Source organism: Mustelus asterias, chromosome 4 (genome assembly GCF_964213995.1).
Source record: "Mustelus asterias chromosome 4, sMusAst1.hap1.1, whole genome shotgun sequence".
Lineage (NCBI taxonomy): Eukaryota > Metazoa > Chordata > Chondrichthyes > Carcharhiniformes > Triakidae > Mustelus > Mustelus asterias.
The window spans coordinates 95,101,528-95,120,223 of NC_135804.1; the positions used below are offsets into that span (position 1 = coordinate 95,101,528).

The 18,696-nt window shown below is 45.1% G+C and overlaps 1 protein-coding gene across 1 annotated transcript in view; it reads left to right on the forward strand.

The window, feature by feature from the left end:
* The first annotated feature begins 333 nt into the window (after nucleotides 1-333).
* fdx1b (ferredoxin 1b) overlaps nucleotides 334-18,696 on the forward strand; it is a 48,652-nt gene continuing 30,289 nt past the window's right edge. The window contains exons 1-3 of the mRNA XM_078210349.1: nucleotides 334-553; nucleotides 11,616-11,740; nucleotides 12,740-12,869. Coding sequence (XP_078066475.1) covers nucleotides 387-553; nucleotides 11,616-11,740; nucleotides 12,740-12,869 — 422 coding nt within the window. The 5' untranslated portion in view covers nucleotides 334-386. The remainder of the gene's footprint in view (nucleotides 554-11,615; nucleotides 11,741-12,739; nucleotides 12,870-18,696) is intronic.

Here is an 18,696-nt window from a genome sequence, read left to right on the forward strand (position 1 = left end):
TCTAAAAGATGCAGTCCCTTAATCAAGACTAAGACATGTTCAGATAAAGGATGCCTAGTTGAAATACTAACCTGTCTATTTCTTTTACAAATGCTGACAGATTTGGTGTACATGTCCAACATTTTCCGTTTCCATTTCAGATTTACAGAGTTCAGTATTTTTTTTCTTTCCACTTATCTGACTTTGGCAACAGCACAGAATGACAGTACGATAAGGACAAAACTATTTCAATTGCAACACTTTCTAACCTTGGGGCAAATCCAACTGTCCCAGCCCCCTTTTTCACCATTATGATGTAAGCCTATCTGCAACCATAACAAGTCACAAGTTAAAGGATCCACACTCAGCCGAGTACAGCAGCACCAAACTCACCAACGTGGGTCAGTATGATGGTGGTTGGTGGCGCTTTCAAGCTACGATCCCTGTGTTGTTTGCTTCGTGGGAGAGCCTGGTATTTCAGAGCTTCGACAGTTAAAAGAGTCAGAGTTTGTCAGCCTGCTGTGAACCAACAGAAAAGATCCTTCAGCTTGTCACCTGTATCCGAGGGCAACAGGTGAGGCAAAGCTCCAGTTGCTTTTTCAAACAGACTCTGTCATTGAGAGGCCGCCTCCAGGCAGATGCCGTGCTTCTGCACTGGGGGAGCCCCACTGACCGACTAGAATTTTCCAGGTTAGCCTCTGATTGTTGGCCTTAATTGGCCACTTATTGAACCTTCAAGCTTGCAGGTGGGCAACTGTTCTGTCCCCATGGGATGGGATGGTAGCAGCGAATCAGCACACCATGTCTATGCATCTTCGTTCCCAACCCCATTGGCTTCATAGCTCAGTGTTTATAACACTGATCTTGTAAACCAGGGGCCACAAGTTTAATTCTTGGTGGCACAGTGGTTAGCGCTGCTGCCTCATAGTGCTAGGGACCTGGGTTCAGTTCCAGCCTCGGGTGCCTGTCTATGTGGAGTTTGCATGTTCACCCCCCCCCCCCCCCCCCCCACCCCCTGCCCCCCTGTGCCTGCGTGGGTTTCCTCTGGGTGCTCTGGCTTCCTACCACGCCCCAAAGATGTGCTGGTTAGGCTGAGTGGGTATGCTAAATTGCCACTTAGTGTCAGGGGTAAATATGTGGGTTTTCGGGGATAGGGCCTGGGTGGGATTGTTGTCGGTGTACACTCGATGGGCCAAATGGTCTCCTTCTGCACTGCAGGGCTTCTATGATATTGGGTCAGAGGTTTTCCCATGGGGACAGATTGAGTGATGCATGGTTGAGTATTAAACACCAGTGTGGAGATTTGGTCAAGTTGTGTGTAGGGTCTGCTTATCAATCATTCTCTTTTATTGTGCGATTCAATAATGAAGGAATGGTGAATTTTCAGAAGCATTGTTTTTCAAGTCCAAGTCAGATACAGACGATTGCAGAAGATCCTTGAGCACTATTTCAATGGGAGAAACTTACCCTGGCGCTCCTGTTAGTGTCCAATCCTCAAGCAATATCACCAGAATCAGATTGTCTGGTCATTCATTTTCTTTGCTGTGGGCAAGTTGACTGCTACGTTTTGTCAACAATCCCATTCAACAGTGACAGTGTGTCTCAAAAGTTATTCATAGACTGTGCAACACATTCTGATAAATTCAAGCTCTTTCCGTCTTGCTTACTTTTGTATTTAGGGTGGCCCAATGGTTAGCACTGTTGCCTCATAGCGCCAGGGACCTGGGTTCGATTCCCGGTTTGGGTCACTGTCTGTGTGGAGTTTGCACGTTCTCCCGTGTCTGCGTGGGTTTCCTCCGGGTGCTCCGGTTTCCTCCCACAGTCCGAAAGACATACTGGTCAGGTGGATTAGCCGTGCTAAATTCTCCCTCAGTGTAACCGAACATGCGCCGCATTGTGGCGACTAGGGGATTTTCACAGTAACTTCATTGCAATATTAATGTAAGCCTACTTGTGACACTAAACTTAAACAATGCTTTGTACCCCATATGGTGGAGCCATTCATTAGTCAGGAAATAGCAGCTGCAGCAGGAGTGCCAACCAGCTTCCTTCTAAATAGAAATTTATACACAAAGATTTGGCCCCTACACTCCTTATAGAATGTGCAAACTCCACACAAACAATCACCCCAGGGCAGAATCGAACCCAGGTGCCTGGCGCTGTGAGACAGCAGTGCTAACTACCATGCGACACATTGAGATGTTGTAGCATTTATGGATTAAACGTTGATTTAGGATTTGTGCCTATGATTGCTGACATTTTCAGCAATTCTCCATCATTCTTTTCGGTTCAATTTGTTGACATAAAGGGACATTTTGCTTTTTGTTTTGCACTCCTATGGTCCAGCTATAGGCAGGGATGATCTGGAAATATTGCTTTTGGGAATGGAGGAAAAGAAGAACTGCAAGGCATGCACCACAGAGCAGAGATAGAAGGGCATGGAACAGAAGATCATATTAATCATGGGTTTTCAGGCTCTGCCTACCTCAGCTTAACTGCGGATCAATGTCAGTATCCTTTTTGCTTTACCAAAGAGTTGAGATCTAGTAATGCCACCTGTTACAATTGCAGAGCATGGGCAGTACAGCCTGTAGCTGTCAAGGTCACAGTTGCCCATAATCTTATATGGGCTTCCTTTTAGCTGCAACAAGTGATGTTAGCAACATCTCCCAGTTTGCAGTGCGCCAATACATCAGGGAAGACAGTGAACCTCTCTATACAGGAGGAATACTTTCTTACTGGAAGAATGAAAAAGGATAAAAGAGCACTCGGCTTTGTCTGCTTGGCAGACTTCATCATTGTGCTAAGTGCTGTTGTCTACATGTTCCCAGTTGCCACCCTGACTACATTATCACTCAATATCAATCACTCCCTCAGTGTACAATTGGGTAGACCCCTGTCCTAGCCTTTGCAGACATGTGCTGAGTGAAATCACCATGTACAAATCCTTCCTCTAACCTAGCCTCTGAAGTCTGCTTGCTGAATATTTGAATCTGTACCAGCGAGAGGCGCATCAAGTAATGGAACATTTTCTACAACATTGCATTCCACTTCTTGCTGAGTGACATTAACCTTCTCAGCAGCTGGAATGAAGGAGAGAGACAAGGGATGTGGGAGCGCAGTGAAAAAGAAACAAGTGTTGAAAGCACCTGCCACTTGTTGTGCAAAGTGTGTGGGATGATGGAGAATTCAAAAGAGATAAAGATTTAAAAATTCAGCATGGAATTTCCTCCCATATCACCAGTGGTCACGTTACACTTTCTTGACCCTCTCTCCAAGTGGGGTGAGAAGGGTGTGCAGACAGACGATTTCAATCTAATTTATGTCAGCATGGCTCCCGAGGTTTGCCCTTGGTGGATACTAGGTGACTTGGCATGGATGGGTTAAAGACAGAGTGATGCGTAGGAAGGATGGGCTAGCTAGGCATGAATGGCACTAAGTTGAAATGGGGGCTATAAAGGATCATGAGATTGCTTAGAAGACATGGGTTGGCACAAGAGTTGGGTAGAGGGGCATTTAGTTGCATGGGTATGAGGAACCATGGGGTGGGTAGAGAGGCATAGATTGGCATATTGGTATGAGTGGCCATGAGGCGGCATAGATGGGCATGGGGAGTATGTGGCGTGTGAAGTGTGAAAGTTGGAGTGATGTTTTATGTTTTAATCAGTCCTGGAACCCCGAGATAGGACTCCTGCCCTGCCCAACTCTGCACCCAGCAGCCTCCTCACTTCTTCCCAGAATGCCCAGCCTGACTCCTGACTCCTGCAACCCCTGCTCCACCCCCCCACGTTACGAACACCTCCTCAACCCACCTCTGCACAGCCCCCCTACTCAAACACCCCTTGCATAGCCCCCCTTGCATGTCCACCGACCTTGGATAGCCCCCCCCCCACCCCCCGTCATTGTGCAAAGCCCACCCCCATCATAGCCCTACCCCCAGTCTACCAACACAATTTTTTTTAATTGATGGGAAGTGGGCATAGCTGGCTGGGCCAGCATTTATTGCTCATTTCTAATTAGAGTCATAGAGGCTTACAGCATGGAACCAGGCCCTTCTGCCCAACTTGTCCATGCCGCCCAGTTTTTACCACTAAACCAGTCCAAATCGCCCGCATTTGGCCCATATCCCTCTATACCCATCATACTCATGTTACTGTCAAAATTGCCCTTGAACTGAATGTCTTGCTCAGCCATTTCAGAGGGCATTTAAGAATCAACCACATTGCTGTGGCTCTGGAGTCAGATGTCAACCAGACCGGTAAAGAAGGACGACAGATTTCTTTCCTTAAAGGGCATTAGTGAACCAGATGGGCTTTTGCAACAATCGTCAATGGTTTCATGGTCATCATTAGACTTAATTCCAGATTTTTATTGAATTCAAATTTCACCATCTGCCATGGTAGGATTCAAACCCAGGTCCCCAGATCATTACCCTGGATCTCTGGAATACTAGTCCAGTGGCCATACCACTCAGCATTGTGGCACAGTGGTTAGCACGGCTGTTTCACAGCGCCAGGGTCTCAGGTTTGAGTCCCAGCTTGGGTCACTGTCTGTGCGGAGTCTCCCCATGTCTGCATGGATTTCCTCTGGGTGCTCCGGTTTTCCTCCCACAATCCAAAAGACATGCTGATTAGGTGCATTGGCCATACTAAATTTTCCCTCAGTGCACCCGAACAGGCGCCGGAGTGTGGTGACTAGGGGATTTTCACAGTAATCTAATTGCAATGTTAATATAAGCTTACTTGTGACAATAATAAATTAACCTTCAACTATATCTCTGGCTTCCCTAACTTAGGCCCCACCCCATTGGCACTGCCCCGTCACACTGATGATGCTGCCAGGGTGCCAGGTGGACATGGCAGAGTGCCCACTGGGCACTGCCAGGTGGGCATAGCCTGATGGGAACTGCCTGGTCAAGCCCTGACCACCCAGGAGCTTCAATGGCCTCAAATCCCCTCCCATGGCCATGGTGCCCGCTACTACAGATCAGTAGTGATTCTCGCCGGTGAAGTGGGAAGCATCCGGGAGGGCAGAAGCAGCTGTGCCAAGCTGGGTAGGTATATTTAAAATGCTGGCAATCCTACGTCAATGTGCCTTGCACCCTTTCTGGGCACGAAGCCATTCTCGCCAGTAAAGTAGGGGGCACGAATCGGATTTTTGGCCACCCATGTTATGTTCCCGGCTCGGCATGCTGATTGACAAGCGTAGCAAGCTGGTAAGATTGCGTACCATGTTTTGGAGTTCCATTTCTAAGCTCCCTTATCTCCACATCACCCTGTTCTCCTTTAAGCCCCTCTTTAAAGCCCAGCTCTTAGGCCAAGCTTTGGCTTCCCCTCAATATTACCTTCTTTATGTTGGTGTGCATTTTGGCTTATTATGCCTCCATGAAGCACTTTGGGACTTTTTTCTATGTTCAAGGTACTGTATAAATGGAAGTAGTTATAGCTGAGGTTGTTTGTTTTGTTCACTGCAGTTGCAAAAATATGATTTATATTCATAAGTGCCATTGATGAACACAATGGGGGTGGCACGGTGGCACAGTGGTTAGCACTGCTGCCTCACAGCACTAGAGACCCAGGTTCGATTTCCAGATTGGGTCATTGTCTGTGCGGAGTCTCCCCGTGTCTGCGTGGGTTTCCTCCGGGTGCTCCAGTTTCCTCCCACAGTCCGAAAGACGTGCTGGTTAGGTACATTGGCCATGTCAAATTCTCCCTCAGTGTACCCGAACAGGCGCCAGAGTGTGGCAACTAGGGGATTTTCACAGTAACTTCATTGCAGTGTTAATGTAAGCCTACTTGTGACACTAATAACATTTTTAAAAACTTTGAACTACAGTACTCTTACCATCTCTATCGCGACAAAGATTGGGGGAGCCTAGGATTTGTTTGATTTGATTTGATTTATTATTGTCACATGTATTAGTATACAGTTAAAAATATTATTTCTTGTGCACTATACAAAGTATGCAATACATAGAGAAGGAAAGGAGAGAGTACAGAATGTAATGTTCCAGTCATATCTAGAGTGTAGAGAAAGATCAACTTAGTGCGAGGTAGGTCCATTCAAAAATCTGATGGCAGCAGGGAAGAAGCTGTTCTTGAGTCGGTTGGCACGTGCCCTCAGAATTTTGTATCTTTTGCCCGACAGAAAAAGGTGGAAGAGAGTATGTCCGGGGTGCGTGCGGTCCTTGATTATGCTGGTTGCTTTTCTGAAGCAGCGGGAGGTGTAGACAGAGTCATTGGATGGGAGGCTGGTTTGCGTGATGGACTAGGCTTCTCTCACAACCCTTTGTAGTTTTTTGTGGTCTTGGACAGGGCAGAAGCCATACCAAGCTGTGATGCAACCAGAAAGAATGCTTTCTATGGTGCATCTGTAAACATTGGTGAGGTTCGTAGTGGACATGCCAAATTTCCTTAACCTCCTGAGAAAGTAGAGATGCTGGTGGGCTTTCTCAACTATAGTGTCAGCACGGGGGGGACCAGGACAGGTTGTTGTGATCTGGACACCGAGAAACATTAAGTTCTGTGACTGAATTAATAATGGGTTACTATCCATTTCTATGAAACAGATGAATGAGTGACAGAACCATAGAAGCTGAATATTCACACATTTCTCCTGCCCACAAAAGTGACTTGGCCATTGCATTCACGCTCCATAACAAATTGTACAGATTTTAGCACTTTACATGGTACAATTTAAATTGTCACCCGAGAACTGTACTTTTATTTAAGGAATTTCAGAGGTAGAGAAAACTTTCTACTTTGATCTATTTAACTATCCCTGTGAGTATCATTAAAATAGAATCAATTAATGTTTTGTAACTTGTCAGAAGTGCTTACAAATAAGTAAGCTTTCATAGCTAAGAGAAAGCAAATAAAGAACTATAGATTTACTTTAATGTAACACTTTCATGCCTCTTAGAAATGACTTTGCATACAATGGATTTTCTTGAAGTACAGTGGCTAATGCTATGTAGCACTTGTATGATTCTGTTATAATTCCGTAGTAGCTATAGCATAAATGACCAATCATCCTGTTTTTCTGGTGATGTTGGTTGAAGGTGACATATTGGCTAGGACATCAGAGAAGCTGTCTGCCCTTCTACAATGATATTTTTAATGCCCACTTAAAATGCCAGATAAGCGCATTGGACTTTGGTTTCATTCAAAACTTGGCACCTCTGACATAGCAACATTCCCTTATTCTGCACTATAAGACCATAAGACATAGCAGCAGAATTAGGCCATACAGCCCATCAAGTCTGCTCCACCATTCAATCGTGGCTGATATTTTTCTCATCCCCATTCTCCTGCCTTTTCCCCATAACCCCAATCCCCTTATTAATCAAGAACCTATCTATCTCTGTCTTAAAAGACACTCAATGACCTGGCCTCCACAACCTTCTGCGGCAAAGAATTCCACAGATTCACCACTCTCTGGCTGAAGAAATTCCCCCTCATCTCTGTTTTAAAGAATCGTTCCTTTAATCTGAGGTTGTGCCCTCTGGTTCTAGTTTTACCTACTAATGGAAACATTCTCTCCGCGTCCATTCTATCCAGGCCTCACAGTATCCTGTAAGTTTCAATAAGATCCCCCTTCACCCTTCTAAGCTCCAACGAGTACAGACCCAGAGACCTCAACCGTTCCTCATACAACAAGCTTTTCATTCCAGGGATCATTCTTGTGAACCTCCTCTGCACTGAAGTTAGCCTGGATGATTTGCTCGAGTTCTATCTGCCAACACTCATTTTCTAGCCTCACTCATGAATAATGGTCATTTGGTATTATTCTAGAGAGTGCCCAGTGTTCAGCACCCACTAAATCATACTGCAGTGAGGCAAATTACCCCTTAGTGTCAGGGCGATTAGCAGGGTAAATACATGGCGTTGCGGAGATAGGACGAGGATGGGATTGTTATCAGTGCAGGCTCGATGGGCCAAATGGCCTCCTTCTGCACTGTAGGGATTCTATAAAAGTATCTTGAGGAGAGGAGGAAGCTAACACAATAATAATCAAATGGCTATGCAAATCAGTTAAACATGTTCTAAACAATAGTTTCTGCTAGCCTACGTTTGTCAATCTGATGTTGATTTACACATGAAGGACATAGTGGCCATGGCACAATCCCTTGACTATGTACTTCCTGGCCAATTTGACAGGAATCACCAACATATCTTCCAGGTAACCTTGCAGATATTGAACACATTGCTTTAAAGTCTGTGGGTCATGGTTTTGATATTTAGCCTTATCAGGGCACAAGGACAAACTTCAAAATATAACATAAATTCCACCATGATAAAGAGTTACATGCTGTTCTTACACTGATAATGTGGTTCACCTTCCCCTCATATATATGCCTGTCCTTGCTTTCTGGGGGCACTATCTTAACTACACTTGTCAGTAATCCCCTGATGGGTCTACATTCTATCCTATTAATCCATACAGACAGGAAAATTCCCAATCTGTATGTAGGTGGCTGGTCTCAACTGGGGGAAAAATATGGCTTTGCTGTGCCCAAAATGTATAATTTGCATTGGTTGCTTTCTCTCCATCATGGTAAGAATTAGTTAATAACCAGATTCACCTACTGCAAAGGGGCCAACTTGTTTTGATAGGATAGTTCTAGAATGTAAAACTTCAGTCTAGCAATGCATCTAAGCATATAAAAGCGCTAGATTAAAAATCAAGCATTTTGTGAATTTTGTTTATTTTCATGTCTTTAACCTTTAAAGAGTCATTCTTACACCTGATTTTTTAGGATGGCAGGGGCTTGACTGGGAGAGTTGGCATGCACATACCCGCTGACTCCAACAGGCCCGCTACCATCAGAGTAAGGGGTCACCCATTTAATGATGTGGAGATGCCGGCGTTGGACTGGGGTAAACACAGTAAGAAGTTTAACAACACCAGGTTAAAGTCCAATACCTGAGTGGGTTCGTGATCTGTAGTCCTTTCGGTATCTTGTCTGCTTTCTTGCATCTTTGTAGAAACTTGATGTCTGTGTCGATATGCGCGATCTTCTTGGCGATCCTCTCCACTTGGAGCCGGCAGTTTGCGGTGTCTATGGTAGTCATGATGTGGAGATGCCGGCGTTGGACTGGGGTAAACACAGTAAGAAGTTTAACAACACCAGGTTAAAGTCCAATTTAACAATTTAAAGTCCAATTCCAGACTTTAACCTGGTGTTGTTAAACTTCTTACTGTGTTCACCCATTTAAGACAGAGATGAGGAAGAATTTCTTCTTTCACAGGGTACGGAATCTTTGGTATTCTTTACCATAGAGGCTGCAGAGACTGAGTCATTAATTATGTTCAAGGCTGAGATAGACAGATTTTTAATCAGTAAGGGAATCAAGGGATATGGTGATAAGGTGGGAAAGTGGAGTTGAGGATTACCGTATCTGAATAGTCACAATCTCATTGAATGGCGGAGCAGACCCGATGGCTGAATGGCCTATTTCTGCTCCTGCATCTTATGGTCTTATGGTCAGGAGGTGTCCGGTCCTTGAAGAGAGGGGCCCCTACTGTCAGAAGGGGGTTTCTGTTGAAAGCGCCAACTCCCACATCCACCCTAGTACACCTTCCCATCCAAGATTAGGATTTACAATTTTCCTATATTCCACCCTGATCTATCTGATGCTTGCCAGCCTATAAATTGAGGCTGGATGGGAGAAAGCCCTTAAGTGGCATCAAAACCCATCGAGGAGGAGGGGGTTGCTGTAAAATTCTGAAGCATTGAATTTAGTTCATTCCAATCTAATCTTAAAGAAGTATTTCTTCTCCTATCTCATTTGAAGTTATCTGATAGACTGGACTATCGACAAAAACAACAGAATGTAAGATTGGTATTGCACTTTAGTGCAACAGGAGTGCTGTTTGCTATTAATCCTATTTTCCAAGCAAGAATTTGTAGGCCTCTATCTCCTGTAAATCCAGCGTGTGCCATTGATTTGGTGACTTAATCCATTTATTGGTTAATAAATTTGTCTGCAAGTCTATAACCTAAGCAATGGTCTATTAAAGTTAAGGAAGGTCATGTAGTATAGTCTTCTCAAGGGCAATATGGGATGGGTAATAAATGTTGACTTTGTCAGCTGACATCTCATGAAATAATGTTTTAAAAGCCAAAATACTGTAACTAGGATTCTATTTGATCTCATGATAAATTACCTTCAAGCTTGGTTAGTAGATGAAGGCACACTCTAGGTCATAGGCAAGAGGTTGTCTATGAGGTGTTGAGGCAAAGAAAATGTTTAGAGTAAAAATACAAAATTGTAACAATTGCATTTGTCTAGTACTCCTTTCCCGAGTGAGCGACCTTGTTCCTGATCATTGTCCAGGACCCCAGCTGAAAGTTACACATTAACAAACATTAAGTGAGAAAAGGACCAGGTTTGGTGGCAATGACCATCATGATAAGGCAGCATGGTGACACAGTGAAGGGTGGCACAGTGGTTAGCACTGCTGTCCCACAGCACCCGGGACTGGTTTCAAGTACGGTATTGGGTGACTGTGTGGAGTTTGCACGTTCTCCGCATGGCTGCGTGGGTTTTCTCTGGGTGCTCCTGTTTCATCCCACAGTGGAAAGATGTGCAGGTTAGGAGGATTGGCCATGCAAAATTGTTCCTCAGTGTCCTAAGATGTGTAGGTTAGGGGAATTAGCCATAGTGAATGCGTGTGGTTATGGGGATGGGGTGGGGGTAGGCCTGGGTAAGATGCCAAGTTGGTGCAGACTTGATGGGCCGAATGGCCTCCTTCTGCACTGTGGATTCTATGGTTCTATGGATAAAATAGCCTGTTGATCAGCCATTGTGGACTGCACTCAGAAAAAGCAGCCGTAAGTAAAGGAACTTATTTAAATGTAGAATCAGGAGTAGCAAGAATGCTGCTCTCGACCCCTGAAAGATCATGCGTTGTTGTTGGCCACTTCACCCCACTCCTACTGCCACCAGCCACCACCCCCCTTCCCCGCCAAGCAGCAATCCCCACCCCAACTTGATCATAATCTCCCTGGCCCTATTTCCAGCTTGGTCACTAATCTACCAACCCTTTATATCTCTCCCACAGCCGACTCTCAATCTATCTCCTCATGGCCTTCAAGTTCTTCCTTCCCCTAGCACCAATCCTCTGACCCTCACTTACCTGCAGGGTGCTGTAACGTTTTTAGCACATTGTTGACTTGATGTTAGTGAATCCTCCGGCCCAGTATCAGGAGTACCTTGGAACCTGCCATTTAGGCCCAAAGATTGCACAAGGGCTATAGAAATATAAAACCAAGGAGGGGTCGGTTCGCCCAGTTGACAGGGTGGTTAGAATGTGATACAGAATGATTCCAATAATACAGGTAATAATACAGGTGCCGACTGTGGTAGTTTATGGAGGCCTGGCCTCCTTGCTCACAGAATGTTGCCACTTTACATGAGCAATTGTCTCTTTCTAATTGGACAGAGTTCCTTTGTTGTAGGCTCTGGAAATTATCTCACAGGATCAATGGGCTTGATGGAGTGAATATGGTCTTCTCGTTCCATACTGTGCCGCATTCCCTGTATTATAGAATTTAAATTAATTGTTGAGTACAACATTTCACATTGGTTTGACTGGAGATTTAACTGTTTTTTTGTTTAATTCTCCCGCAGGTCAGCGGAAAAAGTGATCGTGCACTTCATCAATCGAGATAATGAAAAACTAACAGCAGTGGCAAAGGAGGGTGAAAGTCTCCTTGAGGTTGTGATCAACCATAATCTAGATATTGATGGATTTGGTGAGTGTCCAAAACACAGAGTGTTAATCTCATTCTGCTCTGATTTACTTCTGTCAGGATATGGTATCTTGACTTAGTGGCTTTTCTTGCTGCTTGAGCTGCATTACTAAATCCCAACAGACACTATCTTGATGCACGCTAGACAGAAAAGTACAAAGTAAATTAATGCAATATTTCAGCCCATTTTATTTACTTCCCAAAACAGCCCATTGAACAATTTTACCACTCGACCTAGAATGCCATTTCAGTGGTTAATCATGCTTCATGCAAAAACCTTGTTGATCTTCCCTTTCCACCCTCTCCCCCCACTGACAGAGGTACACCTTCTTATTTTAGTGTTCCAACAACCACCCTCAACTGAGAGGGTGGTTGTTGGAACACTATCAAGCTTCCTAATTTCTGGGATGGTTTCTCACTGGATAAACTTGGATACAATCCAAGTAACAGCACCAAATGGGAACAAATGTCAAAAAAATTAAACTAACTAAATTACAGCAGCTGAACAGTTCACATTGCCCTCCAGACATTAGCCAGGGCTCATCTTCTGATCTTTATTCAATGTATCAAAGTATCTTTGTGTGGATGTCAAGTGAGGAAGAACCAAGCTTGACTGTAATGTTTTCCATGATCAAATAACCTGCTGCCCTTCATTGTTCAGCCTTATAGAGGAATAAGGGCCACCTTGGTGAGGTACAGGAGGGCTGCCAGTGCCCTTGGAATCTATACCTTAGCAAAATCAGAGCCTTCATAGAAATGTAGAAACTAGAAACTAGAAAATCAGAGCCATTCAACTTGATCGTGGCTGGTCATCAAATTCAATATCCTGATTCCCCCCTTCCTCCCATATCACTTAATCCCTTTAGCCCCAAGAGCTATATCTAATTTCTGCTTGAAATCAGACAATGTTTTGGCCTCAACTACATTCTGTGGTAATGAATTCCATAATTCAGCTGAGAAAGTAAGAATGCAAAGGAAGTCTAACTTTTGTCATTACTGCAGGTGCCTGCGAAGGGACCTTGGCTTGTTCAACATGCCATGTAATCTTTGACAAGGAGATTTTTGAAAATTTGGATGAGATCACAGATGAAGAAATGGACATGTTGGATTTAGCCTTTGGACTGACAAAAACGTAAGAAAGCCTTTTCGAATTAAGAATGCCTTCTAGCTATTGTACATATTGTGGTCAACTTCCCTTCAACAACAAGGTTATTTTAATAGTTTTCACCCCTTACCACCAAAAGTACTGAAGGGTGGTAATATTTATTAGTTGCCTCATAAATTACCCAGATAATTCTTCTTCACATGTAAGCCCGCAGAATGAGTGTCAGTGCATTCATTATTCAACCACGAAGAGACCATAACTCTGTCCTCAACTGGCATCCAAGTACTTTTACAATAGAAATCACTGGAAAACAATCCGGATCACAAGATCATTTTTACTAAGGATAGCTATTTAGCCTATTGAGGAAACAAACAGTGCCTTCATCACAGCACAGTGTCATGGTGGCACAGTGGTTAGCACTGTTGCCTTGCTGCCAGAGACCCAGGTTCGATTCCCAGCTTGGGTCACTGTCTGTGTGAAGTTTGCACTTTCTCCCTGTGTCTGCGTCGGTTTCCTCCGGGAGATCCGGTTTCCTCTCACAGTCTGAAAGTCGTGCTGGTTAGGTGCATTGACCTGAACAGGTGCCGGAGTGTGGCGACTCGGGGAATTTCACACTAACTTAATTGCAATACTAATGTAAGCCTTACTTGTGACTAATAAACTTTACTTTATCTAACTATCCCATTATGCTAAAACATCTCTTATCAAAGGTACAAATGATATCCTATCTGATTGTGACATGAGGTAAACTATCCTTCCAAGCCTTCTCAACCTGTTCTCAACCTGTTTGCAGTCTTTGACACAGTGGATAATGCAATCCTCCTCCAAAGCCTCTCACTGAGTGGGACTGCCTTCAACTAGTTTCTTAACAATCTAATTGTAGCAAGAGAATCACTATCAGTGACTTCTCTTCCCATTCCCACTTTGTTATCTCTTGTGCTCACCTACAATCTATCCTTGGACCGCTTCTGTTTCTTATCTGTAAGCTGCCCCTCAGTCACATCATTTTAAAGCACAACATCAACTTTTAGAAGCTGGTGATCCCATTACCACCTCAGCATCAGCTCTCTCAACTCCTGTGGTATCGTTAAATTATCAAACTATTTCTCAGACATCTAATACTGAAATTTCCACCAATTAAATATTGGGAAGACTGAAGTCATTGCTCCCTATCCATTAATTCCATTCCTCTCCCTGGCAGCAGTCTGAAGCTGAACCAGAATATTCACAACATTCTGGGGCGGCACGGTAGCACAGTGGTTAGCACTGCTGCTTCACAACTCCAGGGACCTGGGTTCGATTCCCGGCTCGGGTCATTGTCTGTGTGGAGTTCGCACATTCTCCTCGTGTCTGCGTGGGTTTCCTCCGGGTGCTCGGGTTTCCTCCCACAGTCAAAAGATGCGCGGGTTAGGTTGATTGGCCATGCTAAAAATTGCCCCTTAGTGTCCTGAGATGCGTAGGTTAGAGGGATTGACGGGTGTGAAGTCGGAAATTATACCTCTATAGGCTGATATGAGTCAAAAATACAGTCAGGCTTTATTTTCATAAGCTTATGGGAGAACTTGACCCCTTGAAAGCGGAAGCCAAAGTTCTCACTGAACACAAGAAACGTGGATATTTATACATCAGGGTTCCCAATACAAGTCATGAAGCAAAGTCCAGTTAACAGTCCTTGATCGTAAATTATAGTTCCTTTAACAGCTTCTGATAGTCTTTGGATCATGGTTAGAAACCATCTGGTATCCTTGGGTCATAAAGCACAATTCTCCTGGTCGTTGCAGTCAAGGTGTCACCTCTGGTCCCCTGCTCTTCCCGCAGCGTTTCCTTTGAAGTGACTGAGTGACTGAGTGCAACTGTACCAGTGGGAGTCCTCCTTCAAACGGCCATTCTCGCACTCTACCATTTGGTGGCTGCTTCCTCTGCTTAAATCACAGACAAGCCTCCGGGAAAGCCTCCTAACATCTATATTCAACTGTCTGTTTTATCAGAATGATATAAACAAGCGAGAGAACCATGAACAAATGGCTTATACTAAAGTAAAAGATGAAAGACATGAACAAATGGCTTATGCTACTACCAGGAGCAATATAAAAAAGGGATGACTCGCCACAAGGAAACGATATGTTTATGATACATTCCAGATACAAAGTTCAACCTTTTAGGCACAAAATACATTGAGTACAAAAAACATTAACCCTTTCCCTTCTTCAGGTGAAATATGTAGGGATATGGGGGTAGGGCCTGGGTGGGATTGTGGTCGGTGCAGGCTCGATGGGCTGAATGGCCTCTTTCTGCACTGTAGGGTTTCCATGATTCTATGATTTGACCCCGAGATGAGCTTCCAACATCATATCCGTTCTGTCACCATGATGGCCTATTTCTACCCCCAAAGGACCACCCATCCCCACCCCTGCCCCAACTCTTCATCCATGCCCGTGTTGCCTCAAAATTTGGTTATTCCGCACACTCCTGGCCAGGCTCCCGCATTTTCCCCCCTGTAACTTCAAAACTCCCGCCATGTTCTCTTTCCCCATCACTCCTGTGCTTGCTGATATACTCTGGTTCCTGATTAAGCAATAACTAGATTTTCAAATGTTCATCCTTGTTTTCAAGTCCCTCTCTCTGTCTCAGTAACCTCCTCCAGCCCCAAAGTGCGTTGGATTTGAATTGCTTGACACACTGGCAGTGAGGCAGATCAGTAGTGTATGCAGAACCTAGAAGTTTCAGCAACACATTTGTTAGTGGCCTTTTAACACAGTCACTGCATTAGCATCCAACTTTTGGGTTTCTCAACGAATTGGTGTGAGCAGGCACGGTGATGATGTGGTATGACTCTATTTCAGCTAAAGTCTCTAAAGGGACAATGCTAAAATGAAAGTTGAAGAGTTATCCAGGTGTTTCAACACTGCAAAAAAAATTATAGCAATGGACACACAATGTCCATGCTTCACACAACTATGCTTCACTAATGCCTCTCTAGAGCTGAAGCTGCCCCTATAAAGGAGCTGCAGGGTAGTTGTTTTCTCACAATGGGAGAAAGTAGCCTACTACAGAAAGCAAGAAGCTATGGCTGGAAATTGCCAAGAAAGCTAGCAGCAGTATCATGGTGCAGAATTCCAGGATACAGCACCAGAAGAGGTTTAGTAACCTAATCAGGTCAAGAAAGGTAAATGGTATGGCCTATTAAAGATATCCTGGTGTTCTTCTCACCCCAACCCCCTTACTCTGCTTTCCCAGTCCTACTCCTGCACATCATTCCTCATACAAACCTAACTTGCAGGTTCTCCATTCTCTTTCTTCTAGTCTCCACCTCATGTCCTCACCGAACCATCCACCACTGACATTCACTCTCACCTTAACGCAATGTAACACCTCATCACATCCATCCACTCAACACCTTCCATTACTCTCACTGTTAGATCTCTTCTCTCTCTACTTGTAGTATTAGGGCAAGTGTTAGAATCTGTTATCAGCGACATGGTAAGAGGACACTTAGAGAATCATGTGACTAGGCAAAATCAGCATGGATATATGAAAGGGAAATATAATTTCCTAAACCGTTAGAGATTTTTGAGGTTGCAACCAGCAAGTTGGAAAAGGGGGAAATTAGTAAATATAATGGACCAAATCTTCCAGTCTCCGGATCACTGGAGACCGGACCTATAACTGAGATGTGGAAGTTCTGACATAAGGACCTATGTAGGAATTGCCCGGGAAGTTTCAACACCTTGGGAACCTCCATGAATTTCTCTGACTCTGACTTAGAATTGGAAACTTGGGACTCTACCTTGGGATTTAACCTGGGTAGTTACCCCTGATTACCCTCCGAAACCCGATAACTACCCCCACAGGCTGATCCCAAACTGACTCGACTACCTCTCCCCACTGGTTACCTCCCCAACACCATGACTACCCTCCCAATTCTATCCAACCTGACTACCTTCCTCTGATCCAATTTAACTCCTCTCCCTACCTACCCTAACCACCTGACTACCCCCAACCCTACCTGACTATTCCTTGACCCGACTAAACCCCCGAGCACTGGACTACCACCCTAACTTGACCCGCCGACACCTGACCTGACTACCCCTGACCTGACTATGTCCCCAGCTCCCTCAACCACCTGACTACCCCAGGCCACCCAACTATTCCCCCGACCAGATCTTTCAACCTCCGACCTACCTACTACCTCACTCACCAACCCCACTCGCACACCCATTTACCATCTCACCCACTTACCCATGTTGATCACTTACCCACTTTACCACTTACCGACCTCACCCACAAATGACCTGGCCTCCATGACTTCACCAACCTAACCCACCTTATCAACCTCACCAACCTACCAGCTCACCTGCCTACCCACACAACCACTCACTCACCAATCCACCACATTCTCCTACCCCAGTTCACTCAACTACCCCCTCACTCACCTTACCCACCTTACCCAATTTAACCTCTTACCCACCAACCCATGAACCACCTTCCCACATGCTCACCATTACTTTACACACTTACCAACCTCACCCACCTACCCATCCTCTCCTTACCCCCTTCCCCACTGTATCTATTAACTTACCTATCCACCTACCCATTCACTATTCCTCCCATTGATCCATTCACCTATTCACTAACATTCAAACTGGATGTTTAAACTGACCATACGGCAGCAAGTGCCATAAAAGGAGGGGCTTGTTCAGTCTTCCCCCGACTCTACTCCGCTCCGATGCAGTTTCCCAAGGAATACTGGGCTGCGTATTTCTGTGAAAGCCGAGCTTGGGAGGTACCAGTGGAAATGCACATCAGTATTGGGAGGTTTTGAACGAAATGGAATTCCAATGGTTATTGCTGCTGCTTCAAAAATCCAGGGCAATATTGAATTTTGAAAACTCATCCAATAAGGTGCAACACAAGAGGTTATTACACAAAACGAAACATGGAAGCTTTGGAGAGTGTGCAAAGAAGGTTCACCAGGACGTTGCCTGATCTTGAGGGTGTTGGCTATGAGGAGAGATTGAATTAAGCTAGGATTGTCTTCACTGGAAAGAAGGAGGCTGAGGGGAGACCTATTAGAGGTCTACAAATTATGAGAGGCACAGACAGGATGGATAGTCAGAGGCTTTGTCCCAGAGTGGAAGTGTCAATTACAAGGGGGCACAGGTTCAAGGTGAGAGGGGGAAAGTTTAAGCAAGATGTGTGGGGGATGTTTTTCACACAGAGAGTGGTGGGTGCCTGGAATGTGCTTGTGATGGAAGCAGGCATATTAGCAACATTTAAGAGGCATCTGGATGGGTAAATGAATAGGGAGGAATAGAGGGATATGGACTGAGTAAGGGCAGAAGGTTTTTTTTGTAGTTTAGCTAGGGCATCATGATCAGCACGGACTTGGAGGGCTGAAGGGTCTGTTCCTGTACTGTACTTTTCTTTGTTCTTTTTTCTAAAATTAGGGTTCACGGGGGTTGGGGAAAATTAATGAGCAAGGATTGAGGATTGACGAATGGACAGAAATCAGAGCTGAGGATCGTGCTGGCAGTGGGGATTCCACTGAGGAGCCCTGGGACACTGTGGGCGGAGCAGGGGAGGGGTCGGGGGTACAGGTCTCACTTTGTAGGTAAGTGGGACCTGGGGGGAGGTGAGAGAATGTTGGGGGGGGAGAGGTGTCGGGGGGGGGGGGGGGGCGCGAGGTGAAAGAGAGAGTGTGGGGGGAGCAGTGAGAGAGTGTGGGGGAGCAGTGAGAGAGTGTGGGGGAGCAGTGAGAGAGTGTGGGGGGAGCAGTGAGAGAGTGTGGGGGGTCAGTGAGAGAGTGTGGGGGGTCAGTGAGAGAGTGTGGGGGGGCAGTGAGAGAGTGTGGGGG